General features: G+C 38.0%; 1 protein-coding gene across 3 annotated transcripts in view; it reads left to right on the top strand.

Annotated features, from left to right (window-relative positions):
• The first annotated feature begins 1055 nt into the window (after nt 1-1055).
• The window catches only part of F5 (coagulation factor V), a 36861-nt gene continuing 23905 nt past the window's right edge, over nt 1056-14011 (top strand). Inside the window, exons 1-7 of one of the 3 annotated variants that reach the window (XM_030477780.1) lie at nt 1056-2249; nt 2933-5494; nt 5810-5995; nt 9062-9153; nt 10527-10649; nt 11624-11836; nt 13461-13604. In XM_030477780.1, the coding sequence (XP_030333640.1) occupies nt 5835-5995; nt 9062-9153; nt 10527-10649; nt 11624-11836; nt 13461-13604 (733 nt within the window). In that variant the 5' untranslated portion in view covers nt 1056-2249; nt 2933-5494; nt 5810-5834. Of the gene's footprint in view, nt 5495-5809; nt 5996-9061; nt 9154-10526; nt 10650-11623; nt 11837-13460; nt 13605-14011 lie in introns of all 3 variants that reach the window. The other 2 variants (XM_030477781.1, XM_030477779.1) reach the window with 2 other exon arrangements.

Raw genomic sequence — 14011 nt, 5'->3', positions numbered from 1 at the left:
TGCAGAAATATCTGGTATTACAAAACCTGATGCTTGGTGACTAATATGCGGAGCTCTGCTGGATATCAAAGTGGCTTTACTGTAGCAAGTGAATTTGACCTGGGTACACTTGCAGCAGTTGTACTGTATACTAATCCTGTTCTTCTGTATTAAAAATTCCTGTTAGAAGTGAAGTTCCTGCTCTGGGAACTGCTATAAACATATGCATTAATTGCCTGAATTTTGCCTCTGCATCAGAATAGCTTTTGAGAAGATCTGCTCTGCTGGAGTCCCTTTCCTGCTGTGCATCTTAACAGTTCTTGTGGCTCTTTATTTGCTTTCTAGATCTCTATCTCTGGGTCCTGGACATTGAGTACATTCTAGTTTACAGGTGCTGCATGCAGTGAAGACATGGGTGAAATTTTGATTCTACTGAATCTGAACCAACCAAAGTAACTCACAGGGAATGGGTTACGATGCAAAGGGAGAAACCTTGCAGAGATTTTAAAATAATGATCATTTCAAACTTAAGACACCTAGTCTTCAATTTACATGAAATACTTTTAACATACAAAAAAGACCTGCTTCGAATAAAAAATGAACATAGAAGTAAAAATGAAAGCAGTAACTTCCAAGCAACACATGGGAAGTGCAAATCTGTATTTAATCTTCTAAAAGTCTAATCAAGGTCTAAATTATAAATAATGAAGGGTGAAAATAGTCTTAAAGAATGAGGGCAATTTCAACTTTGTCCTGCTGTGGCTCCATTTTTAGGTGTGGGAAAGTGGAGCTTGTTTAACCAGCTTGCTAACAAACAGCCTGATCCATTACTAGAGAACTAGGATGCCATGAATTTGTCTGGGTGTTGTAAAGGCTGTAGGGACAGATGCACTTTAGTCTTAATCATGAATAAAAGCTTACTGATTTCATTTTTCTTCCCAAAACATACCTATCTGCTGTCCTACTGGAAAATAACCTCATCTGCTAGTAACTTGTAAGAATTATTCCAAGTCTACTTTTTTTAAATGAAAAAAATACATGGATATGGCAACTATATGAAAGACAAAAAGTTAATTAATCCATAGCATTATACCTAATGCTGGAAGTAGATATCTATACAACTTGATAAGAGGCACTCTTTTTTTGATAATCCACTTTCAATTCCAACAAGGATTTATAATAAAAATATGCAAATCTACCCAGCTGCAAACTCTTGTGATCCTCTACCACTTGGTGAGCAGCGTGTGGGCACTGATATTCTTACTACTGTTACTCTCTACAGAAATCAAGCCAAGTTGAATATACTGCTAGACTGACTTAGCATGAGGGCAGCTGGTCTGATTTAGCATGTCTGTTGTAAGCCTGGGCAAATAAATAAACCTCTTTATAAAGAAGACAAACTGGAACACAGAGAACACAGGCATGGTGTAGAGTAGGAGCAAAATTCTTTGTGGAGACTAATTGAAAATTTTCTGGCAAAAATTAAACACACAGGGAGGGGGGAGAGGGGGAAGCCTTCTTTTGGGTCAGTCCAAAATTTTGAGTCAGATGTTATTAATGTAGTTTTTGAAGAGAGGAAGCTATGTATCCTCTTCTCTTTCTGTTCCTTAAATTGAATTCTTTTCAGACTAAAAGCCAGTGGTCTTCAGACAAGTTTGTTAAAGCACTGAATTTCAATTTTACAATATTTAGAAAATCACTTCCCCCTTTTTTTTTTTTTCCCTTGAGACTGTTTATTGAATTCAGCATTTCTGTGCAAACAGTTTTGGGTCCTACGAAATAATTGTTTTTGGTAAATGTATTGACAGGAGAAACACCCAATTCTAATCAAGGACACTTGGTTTTCTCCTAAGAAAGTACAAGAGGTTTAAAACACGTGAATGCGTTTAGGTTTAAATCAACATGATTATTTATCTTCTGAAGCCTTTAGTACCAAAGCAGTCTGAAATGCTGTTGTAGCATGTGTATGATGACCACACGGGTTACACAGCCTGCCTGCCTTTGACAGCTTTGCAGAATGTGTTCTTGTATGAGCTGTCATCAAATACAAAAAGACAACTTCCTTCTGAGTAAGTTGTTGTCTGAAAGAAAGTCTGTTTCCCTGCCATCTTTTCTTTTTGCCTGCTTGTGTGATGTTTGACATAGTACATCTATTTTAAACTTCTAACATGAGCCGTTTTAGATTAACCTTTCTTGGCTTTAGTGCCTTCTTGCAGAAATGAAGATATTTATCTGATGGCTTCTGTTCTGAGTTGTGCCTGGCAGATTTGGTAAGTGTCCCCTCTGTCTTTTACCTACTTTAGAACCATGTGTTCACTGCTGATCAATAATTAACTCCTTGTTTGCCCATGAAATCCTTTCGCCCTGCACTAAGCAAAGTACGCTTGCTGGACATGGTGCATTGATTTGTGTGTTTGAGTGAGAGAGATCTATGCCAAGGCATTATTAGCAACCAGTTCAATAGTTGTTTTACAACTCTTCTCAATATAGCTCCCTCTCAGTCAGTCACTATAATACAACTGTTAAAACTAATGGCAACCATCAGGATATGGCTGCCTGCTAGTATTTAGGATAGTGTTTGTGATGAAGTAGAACCAAATTTGTTGTGAGTCCTAATCTATAATTTGTAGAAAGCTGCAAATCACCACTTTACAGCTCTTTTTTAAAACTGTTGTCTGTTCGTGATTGCTTAAACTCAGCCTAAGCTATTCAGGATAAAAAACTGGCAATGACAGATAGTTTTAAAGGTCAGCCTTGGAGCAGTAGTCTGAAGTATATTCTTTTAGCATGTTCTCACATGTAACACTACAGGAATCGGGAACGTAATTACTGGGTGTCAGGACAGACAGTAATCTTCCCCAGTTAGAAGATGAAGACCTGGTTTTAGTGTTACAAAGTATTGCTTATGATTCTTTTTCCATGCTTCATTTTCATTTGGCATTTTCAATATCAGTAGTACATCCCGAAAATCCTGCTTTGTTTTGGGAATAGCATTGTTCATTGGGCTGCAAAGGTTGTTTTGCCAGTATGGACTAGGCTCATGCCCTCCATGCATGGCTTTTGCCCACAAGATCTTTTGATGTTGCTGGTGACCAAATGTAAATTACATTTGAATATGTGGGTAAGCAATGAAGATAAAATAGGAAGTTTGCAGCATGTGCAGTGTTGTGAAGATGATGATCATGGCTAAATGTATGAATAGACAATAAATTTAGATTGTCTTGGAAGACTTCAGCCTGAAGAATGTATTCTATAGTCACTTGTCATGTGACTAATAGTAATAGGTTGCAGGCAACCAATGCTAACTAAAATATTATGTGTATGTATTAGACTTTCACCAGGTCAGACAGAGGATATAATTGCAGATATTAGAAATTAATGGTCAGGTGGAAGGGAACAAGGTCTTTGGATTATTAGTAATGTTTTCCAGAACACATTGAAACTTCCCAAAGCCTAGAGGAGTCCATGTGATGCAATAGCTTAGAGAAAAGAAGACAAGAAACACCAAAACAAAAACACACATTAAAAACCAAAACAAAACAAAAAAGAAAAAAACAAAAAAACCAAAAACAACCCACACCAATAACAGGCTGACCCAGATAATTTCAAGCAACTCCATCTTACATTGTTCCTAAGAGTTGCAGGAAGAGGACAAAATAAGGGAGTAGCCAGTATTGGACTTCTTGTTCTTAAAGCGTTAAGGAAGGGTAATACATGCTAATCAGTATAGCTTAATGGAAAGTATATCTGGTCTAATTTGATATTTTAAAACTATCTGTATTATCAGTCGCTCTTATGAAAGTAATTTCACTGATGTAATGCATTTTGATTCATTTTACCATTTGAATGGTACTGTGTGATTCACTGACTAAGAATTTCAAAAGTACAACCCCCAAATTCATCAATATGGATAAAAGAGAAGTAACTGATGTCAGCTTTGATGATTCCTAGCTCACAGTCACAAAGCAAGGGGTTTCAGCAGGTATTCTGGGTATTAACGTTTATCCTGCAATATTTTAGCCTTTTATTACAGGGAAGAATTAAGTATTAAAAACCTACCTGTAATGGAAAATTCAAATTCAAACACTTAGTTCATGAAACAGAATCACAGGAAAACTTGTTTAAAGTGTGTTTTAGTTTCATCTCCTCAGCCAGTCACAAAGGAATATAAAAAGGTCTTCAAATCCCTATATGGGAAGGAGCTTTAGGAACATCATTGTAAAGCCCAGTGGGCAGAGATTGGACACAAACACAAATCAATTTCTGTTCTGATAGAGATGCATGATATTTTCTATGTGCTTCTGTATAAATGTTGAAGACCTGGAGATGAGACAAGCTAACTTAAAATTGAAGATGGTTTAGGTTTAACAGAGCGTGCCAGGAACTTCAGCACCAACTGCTTAACATCAGTTCTGGATCAAAGAAAGGAATTGTCCATCTGCCCAGAGATTTCTTTCATAAAATCTAGACTATAGGCATTTTCACATCTGTCAAATTCTTAAGTACTAGCATTGAAATAGATCCTGAGCCAGAGATGAGATTGGGACCACAGTAGAAAATGAGACAAATGTAAATTTTACTTAAAAATTATTGAAGTAGTTTACTAAGGGTAATGGTGAGTTCTTTAAAACAATAATTAATTAGTAATGAAATACTATTGGACTGTGTTTACCTAAGATTTTCTCTTCAGTATCAGTGCATGCATTCTGGTCCAACTTAATTGTTGCTGGATTCTGGGGATTGAATCCATTCCATACATAATGTGTCAAAGTGGCTCATGGAAACAAGTGATTAACTCCATGCAATAGGTGGTAATTTAAGTTCAATATGCTGCCTTGAAGCTTCTCCATGATGTCTGTAGTCTTACAGTGACCAAGTGATCACAGTTGTTCATTGAAAAAGTTGTGAACTTTTATGCATGAAAAGCTATGTAGGGATTTTTGCTTTTTCCAGTAATCCCAGTGTGCATGAAACACGCTCAACAATTTTCTTCTGGTTTTGACAAACTTCTCAGCACTGGCAAAATCAGGGAAACATTTTTGGTGGTACAGTTGACATTGGTAATTAGCTTATCAAAAGATATTTTCCTAATAATTTCTTTTTGGATAAATGTCAACAGATCCTAATCAAGACTAGATTAGATGGATTCTGACTATAGGCAAGTCTTCAGGCTGACCTGTTAGCTGCCACTGAGAAGCCTGTTTGTTATCCATTACCTGAGGTACTTAAGAGTGTAGCGGGAACCAAACAAGCTGACAGTGTTTCGAAAAGTTACTTACTATTATGAGTACGCAGTATATGGTGATCTGAACTAGATTTAGTTCTACATGCATTTCTAGTCCCCACACCTAATCCCTCAGCATTTCGCTTTCTAAGTGGGAATGACTTCTTAGGAGATGTAGCATCTAACTGGGAAATTTCCATCAGTGCCAGCCATGCTGGCTTTCTATTTTCTTGGGAGATAGAAAATATGCCCCCCTTCTTCCAAACCATGCAAGTTAAACATCCTGTAATTGTAAGTAATTGCTTCTACCTCTGATACCCTGCTGCTTCAGTAGACAATGGCTCAACCACAGCCTGTAGTGGGGCTGAAGCTGCTGCTTCTTGGTGCTTGTCTCTCACTGAAGATGGTGTGGAGGAGGGGAAGGAAGGTAGTTTAAACAGTTTATCTCTACTGGATCCCAGTCAGTAAGGGGGAGGCAGAGGTGAAGAGCAATGACCTGAGCATAGCAAATGCTGTTACCCTGTTGCATCACAATTATTTCATTTCTAAGGGGAAGTTAGAAGCAGCAACAGCCATAAAAGCAGCGGTTTCTGCCTTGTCTTCCAGACCAGCATCAACAGGCATCTGTACCATGACACTCCACTGCATGCGCCTTTTTCTCTTCCTTCTGCTCGGTTCATGGTGGCCAGACTCAGAGAAGCATATGGTGGGAGCTGTGAAGGTCAGGGAGCACTATATAGCTGCTCAGATCACTAGCTGGACCTACAAACCGGAACCTGAGGAAAAGTCCAGGTAACAAAGTACAGAACAACAACGATGAAACTAGCCCTCTCTTGTGGCTGAAAATGTTTTCTATCTGCCATCTCCTGTGGAATTCTAGAGCACGGGAGGACTTTAGAGCCTGATCTGTTGACTTCAGAGGAACTTGTGTGACTTTAAACAGCATGATTTGGGCTGGAGCCAGTGAAGTATTAAAAAGCTCCTTTTTATTTACTTCATTAGTGGATAGAATTACTTTTATGTATTCAGAGCACTTTTGTTAAGGATCTTCCAGGGCTTGCTTTTATCATCTGTGTAGGTCGATGTTTGTTGTTTTGGGGTTTTTTTTAAATGTAATTATTTTAGTTATATAGATTCTGACCAATGTTAAGTTGAGCCATGGTCTGGTGAGATTTTGAAAACTTTCAGACTTTAGAATTTGCTGAAGGAATAAATACGTTCCAGTGTGGATACTATCACTTTCACTTAAATTAAAGCCCAATGAACTTTGGAACTAGCTATGTTGTTTCTGAGTTGCTCAGTAGTTTTTGTGAAATTGCTATCCTGAGTTCTGCTGGTAAAGTGTATAGGATCAAGCACTGCTGAACTTCATTAAGTATTTTTTTTTCCAGATACTGTTGCAGAATGTCCAGCCTACATGCATATGCAAATCAAGTACATAAAATATCTTATTTGTATTACCACTATTATCGTTAAGATTATAAACACTGCAAGTGCAATCCTACAGATGACGGAACTTGGATGTAATTTAGAATTATGTTTAAATTGGGCTTCATTCTTATGTTGTGCTCACTATAGTCACCATATGCAGCTTTATTTGTCCATGAAGTGGCATGAAATGGTACAAATTACTTGTTCTCCTACACTGAAGGGTGTATTTGGATACTACTGGATTTTTGTATATTGGTGGATAGCTTGTTTTCTTCATTATGGTTCAGTTTGTGATTTTTTTTTTTTTTTTTTTTTTTTAAATATGTATTGCATTTCTGGATGTTACAGAAAGGACATTTTCAGTCCAGATTTAGACTTTCTATCTATTCTTTTTGCAAGATTTAATTAAAACAAAGTTTCTATGATTTCTAAAACTCCGCTTGGAAATTTAATACAAATGATATAAGCATAATGTAAAACTGGCAAGACAGAAGAAAACAGGATTTAAACATAGTAATGTGAAGCCAAATGCCATTTAAGTATTGGCCTGGGCATGTGAATTTAGTAGTTAGAACTTCATCCTCATCTGCACTGGATGCATCAATATAAGCATCAGCTGCTGTTTTGTTAAATGTCACATTGTGGATAGACTGTTGAAACTCTGATTAGTTAATTTTTCATACACAGTGCCTATTGAGATATCTCACGTAAGTATTGAGAGTGAGTTACATCCTAAATGAGTCTGATGAACTTTGTAGAACTTACAGAAATTCAACTCAAAACCAACCACACAAAGGGGAAGGGGAAAAAAAAAACCAACCAACAACCCCCAAAAAAACCACCCAGCCCCAAACAAAAAACCCCAAACCACAAAGATACTCACTGTGGCAGTTGGCTACATAACTTGCTCTGATTTCAGTAGAATCTGAACATCTAACTACAGTGTAAAAATCTGGTGCTTTGCTGCATTGGTTCTAAATAACTGAAGAGAGGCTGAAAAGAAAATGAGTTCTTCCTGAACTATTTCCTTAATTTTCCAGTCATACAGGCAAGAAAAGGACACTTAACTTCTCCTAGAGTCAGTCGTCTTATCTTTGTAAAGATTTGCTACTACATACAAGTGATATTTATAAGACACTTGAGAGCAAAGTGAAAATGTATTATGTGTGTGCAGCGTTGCTGCTGCCATTCCCAAAAGTTATGTAACTAGACCTGCTTGCGTAGTCTGAGATTTCTGAAGTGTTAGCAAGCTACGCACTTTGTTCCTTCTAGCTATGTAATTGGCGCTGATCATTTATTTCCTCTTCCACCCCATAGTCTTACGGCATATTCTGTTGAACATTGCCACATTAGGGCAACACTTGTCAACGAAGGTTGTGGATTGAGTCCTTCTTAAAGAGTGGAACAAAATTTTATCAGTGTCTTTAAAGAGAGGGGAATGAATTGGAACATGAACTGCTTCTGCCTGAACCTTCTGTTGCAAGTGTCGCAGAGGGATTTAGGAAAGACCTCTACAAGAAGAGATCTCCCCCTTATGGACCCTGGCTGTCACTGAAGCAAGTTCACTGTGTTATTTCTGCCCAGCCTCTCTGTGTTTGAGCAGCCCATCAGCTCCCCACTACCATATGTGTCATTGCAAAAAAGCAAGTGGAATTACTGTTGGATCCAGACATCAAGCATACTGTAAGAAATCAGCCAATAAATGAGAAAGGCTATTATTCCTCCAGCTCTCTTCTCATCAGTATTTCCATTCTAGTAATAATGTGTGCTGGTTTCCTTCTGCTTGCCTAAATATTTTCTAGGAAAGTGTTGTGTGGTCTCCTGGGTGCTTGATTCTCTTGCAGTGTTTCTCACAAAAGCAATTTTCTGACTTACTGTGAGATTCTTAGTTGTTGTCAGGGAACAGTTTTGTGCTTGCCTCCAAGGCCATTGCTGCAACAGGAACTTGCTGTTAATGCTGTTGTAGAATCTTTGTGGTGAGTCTTAAAGTTCAAGCATGGGGCTGTGTAAATAGAAATTCAGGTTTCTTTCACTGTGTTTTGTCAGATGCTTTTTAGGTTAAGATATCATGGTCAAGACATCTTCCTCTGTGTCTTAAATGGACAAAACAAAGACATCTTCAGAATCAAAAGGACCTATAGAAACCATCAGTGAAATCAGGGGTAAAGTGTGCTAGGTACTGTAATCGAATGTCCAGTATGAAGTGGCCTACCTCAGGAACGTCATAGATTCAATAGAGTAAGAAAGAGAGGGGCAGACACTACAAAGAGTTGGACTGCGTGCCTTGCCTTTGGCAAAACATGCAAGTGATTAAATGTGATTTCAGGATTCATTTTCTGAGATAGTCTGTTAAGCAGCAGTGGCATTTCTGGGAGTCTTTGTCTTTTTAATTCTTTTTTTTTTTTTTTTTTAATACTTTGGTTTCAGATTGGAACATTCAGATCCAGTGTTTAAGAAAATTTCTTACAGAGAATATGAAGTGGATTTTAAAAAAGAAAAGCCAGCAAATAAATTTGCAGGTAAACAGGAAGGAAATGTCTGAGTATGTTTGTCTGTTGCTTGTTATAAAGCTAGTTACAAGCGTGTATTTTTGTGTCCATTGTTTTTCACATAAACCAAATGAGCACAGGGGATGAGGTCTCTGCAGTGCACCAGGCTTTCAAAGGCCATGGAGAGGCTGGATTTTCAGAGGCTCAGTGCTATCTACAAATTAATTGCATGGTACAAAGTTGTTCCCTTTGTTTTCAGCATGTGATGGGAGTTCCTGTACACATTTAGACAGCTATGGCACAGTCACAGTGGTGACACTATCAATTCACATGGAAGGAGCGTAAGGCCTGAGGTTAAATGTGTTTCTGATAGACCAGTGGAAAGGAAAAGTAAAACTATAAGGTTGGGTGTGAAGGATGTCCCCTTGACTTTGCATCTGTTACTGCTTGAAGACACTTTAAGTGGTTGGAGGCAAGTTCTACTTATGCCATACATAAATACAGTACTTGTGTTCTGGTACTTATGCAGAGTACTTATATAGTGTTTCTGTGTTTCCTATTAATATAACTTCAGATATTCGACATTCAAATTTAAATTTCAAAGTAAATGTGTGTAAGGCTGGTGATATGAAATTGTTACAAGTTGCCCTGAAAGGCCTAATCTCTGATCTGATTCCTTCCAGTTTTGTTCTCCTGTGTTACCTGAAACTGCTTCTTTCTTTTCACAGAAAGAAAGTTACAAAATAGTTTACGAGAAAAGAGGCAAATAAGACAAAGGTTGTCTTAGCAGATTTCTTCCATTGCTTATTTTTGCAACATGAGCAGTGGGGATAAAAGGCCCTCTTGAAACCTTTGGCAGGCAATGCCTCAAGAAATTTGCAACATGTAATTTGTTATTTCTTTAGATGTAACACTTGGGTTTTGAAGGATCTTTTTGTTCTGTGACCTCTGGCATTGAGACTGCTATTCAAATGTTCTTGAATGCCTTCCTTTGAACTGCTAAACTATAAAATGTCTGCCTTCCTAAAACTGTTTAATTAAATTGTGTGTGAATGATTCCTAGAAATTCCCAATGAAGCTCAACATGAGCCTTTTGATAAATTTTCTATATCTGGAAATAACTTTTTTCTTTTTTTCTAAGTCTGCTGTTTTCCTGTGATTTCTAAGTGCTTATTGCCAGGTATACTATTTATAACATTCCTGACTATAAGCCTGGAGGTTTTAAATCCCCACATGCCTTTGTAAGAGTAAATCTTCATTGCAGTGGTATTGCATTCTCTGCCTGTATTAATTTAGCAACTTGTACTTTGAGAGCTCATGTTCCCTTACTGGGAGGAGAGAACTTTTCATTTCACTAAACATACTCTTTTGCTCACATTTTCCTTTATCTTGAATAACTACAGGACTTCTGGGACCAACTCTGCATGCTGAAGTGGGAGATACTTTAGTAGTTCATCTTAAGAATATGGCTGACAAGCCAGTCAGTATTCATCCCCAAGGCACAGTTTACAGTAAAAATGCAGAAGGTAAATACTATAAAAACTCCATGTTTTGTTTATTTACTTGTAGACTACTACATGAAATACTGAGAAGGGCTCAGACCAGTGTTTGAGGATATGTGTAACACAACTATCTGTTGATCCCGGATTAAAACTTCGCACCCGTTGTTAGCTCCTTTCTTGTTCATCAGTATAACACCAGGAATATGAGTCTCATCTGGCATGCACAGTCTCTTGACCAGCTGCCTGTGTGCAAATACTCTTTCACAGAATCACAGAGTGATTGAGGTTGGAAGGCACCTCTGGAGGTCATCTGGTCCAACCCCCATGTAACTGCAAAATATTCTTTTTCAGGACATGAAAACTCTTAAATAAGGGTCTTAAAAAAACCACACCAACTTTTCCAAATCCCTTGCAATAGCTTACATCAGGGCAGGCAGGTAACAGTGCTGATCGTGTTGTTCTGATACTCAGCATTTCATGCTCAGCTTTGTGGTGTTTTGCTCCTGGAACCCTTATGAGACTAGCAAAAAGAGATCATAAACTGTGAACAAATTGACTAGCACAAAGTGAGCTTTTTGTGCTGCCCTGGGTGCTGAGCCAGAGCTCTGACCTACAGTTCACAAATTTATTGAAGGCTTTGTTGTGCTGGTACAAAAAGAGTTTTGCAACCCACTCACATGGAGTTGAACAGAACATCTTATTGGAAGGGATAAGCAGTTCAGTTTGACTATCTTTATAATAAAAGGCACACTATAATGTGCCCTTTGCACCTGGGATTTTGATTCTGTCTCACCTTTGTCATATTGCAGATTTGTTGGATATGGTAGGTATAGATATGAGCCGTTACTGCCACCTGGATACTCAGTGCACAAAAGGTCTGAGGCAGCAAGGCAATGCTAGTCTGCCCAATGGTTTTATGAACTAGTTGTCAGAGGATATTCCAGATGCTTTAATTGCTCTTTGTCTTCATGCCACCCTACTGACTCTTTTCTTGACAGGCTCCCTGTATGATGACCGAACATCATCTGTAGAAAAACGAGATGATGCTGTGCTTCCAGGCCAAGTCTACACATATGTGTGGGATATAACAGAAGAAGTTGGTCCAAGAGAAGCTGATCTTCCTTGCCTTACTTATGCATATTATTCTCATGAGAACATGGCAATGGATTTTAACTCTGGTCTGATTGGGGCACTGATTATCTGTAAGAAAGGTAATGAAATGCTTTAAGACTATAAGGCAGTATAGTTTCATTTCTTAATAAGGCTGTATGATAATGGGGAAAATACATTATTTTCCTTTTCACATCTTTACATGCAGTGTACAGTAAATGGTTTTTAACATCTTTCTTTTTCATGTTAAAGTTTTTAAATGCCAGCTTTCATGAAGATCCATCCTAGAATTATAAGATGCACAGAGAGCATTATTATTAGGTACATTTTCCTGACCTGGTTGCATTTTCAGTTGTTTAACTGCTAAATATATGGCCTCAAATTTCTTGCCTTAGAATAAATATATTTTAAAGCTTCGTCCAAAATGGTTCAGCCACTCCAGAGAATAAGGCAAGAAATAATTTTTACCCATGCCTTTTAAAGGCTGTGTGATCAAGAGGCTGTAGCACAGTCTCTTCTGTAGTAGGGGTTTGAAATTGCAGAGCAATGTGTCTTTTGCTAGTCATTTGAAAATATGGCCAAATTTGAACAGAGTGTAAGTCTTCAAGAATTGGTTTTTTGCCTCTTCACCTGTTGAACAATATTTATTGCCAGATAGGTTTTCTTACTTTTGTTCTTCCTGCTTTCTTTCCTGTCCTGCTGGGACAGGGAAGGATTGAAATGACTGTGTGGGTGCTTGGCTGCTGGCTGAGGTCAACCCACCACAGTCTGACATGTTAAGAGCAGCATAGGTAGTATAACCTGGGAAGGTTATAAAAGGTGGACTTTTGAGTTAAAGCACTGACTGCTCTCTGTGTGACAAGCAGATAAATTCCTCTGCTAATCTGAGACTTCTGTGCTGGAAAACAGGACTTTGTAGCCTCTCACAAATAAGAAGGATTACATTAAAGATAACTGTTTCCACTGCCAATGTCTCTTCCTAAGTAGAATAATCAACAAGCTCCCAAATTTTTAGTTCATGCAGTTCAGGAGGACATCTACTTTAGTCCTGGATTATGTATTGAAAGTAGCAAATGGAAGTTTTTGATGTGAGCAGTCTACAGAAAGAATCAGTAAAATTGCACCCGTTCTGTGTGGCATGTCCAGAATTAATTCTACTTCTTGACAGAAGTCACACCTGTATCACAAACTCGACTAGATGCTTTCTTATAACTGATCCAATTCAGCAGTATTTGTCAAAGTTTTTTGAATGTAAAGGTAGTTTGCTGAGTGGTTGGCTTTATGCGTTTTAAAGGAGCTGATGACCTCAATGTAGCTTGAAAAGGCAGTGTTTGCACTGCAGGTGACTGCCATCATTCTTCTCCTTGCCTCTCAGTCTCAAAAGAGGGGTCAGCATCTGATTGTGGACAGATGACTGTTTAGTGCTCCCATTCATTAAGGCGATCCCTACAGCACATTTCCAGAATGGTCCTGAGACAATTTGCTGCATGTTGTTTAATCTCCTCTAGGATATTACAGACTTGATTTCATGGTTACCCAACCCAAAAGTACTTTCAGAAATAAAATTAATTTATAAGCATCCTTAAGGTCTTGTTTTGGTCAGGCACAGCCAGTGCATACTAACAGATGAAGCAAGCTCATTAAATACATATTAATTCCACTACATTGATATGAAAACTACTTTCCTTATGCTTCAAAACAAGCCCTGTTGTTTCTTCTTCGTAGGAAGCCTAAATGAGGATGGGTCACAGAAACTTTTCGATAAGGAGTATGTACTGATGTTCGGTGTGTTTGATGAAGACAAGAGTTGGCAAAAATCAACATCACTCAAGTACACAATTAATGGCTATACTGATGGAACATTACCAGGTACCGTTCAGGCTAATGTGAAAGGAAAATAACATTGATGAAGACTGAATATTACCTTTGTTTGCTTTTTGTGCAAGAGAACAGGAATGTGGAGGCATGGGATACAGCCTTTTTTAGAACATGTCTGTAAGCATCTAAATCCTAGAAGAGAAACTGTGCTGCTGGAAGGAAGTCATGCCATATTGATGACAAGAACAAGAAGATTACTTCTAAGAAGAGTTCTGCACAAAGAACAGGATTACTAACTTTAAAAAAATAAATACCTCATTTTTTTTACTCAGCTGATGGGGAAAGAGTGATGTATTTAAGTGAATTGCTGGTTTTACAGCATATAGAACATACTAAGTGAAGAACTTCCTGGAAGTGGAAAGTCAGCTACTGTGTGGGAAGACTAGGAAGGTTGTAAT

Source organism: Strigops habroptila, chromosome 2 (assembly GCF_004027225.2).
Source record: "Strigops habroptila isolate Jane chromosome 2, bStrHab1.2.pri, whole genome shotgun sequence".
NCBI lineage: Eukaryota > Metazoa > Chordata > Aves > Psittaciformes > Psittacidae > Strigops > Strigops habroptila.
The sequence above is the reverse complement of the archived record's forward strand: the minus strand, read 5'-3'. Positions and strand labels throughout refer to the sequence as shown.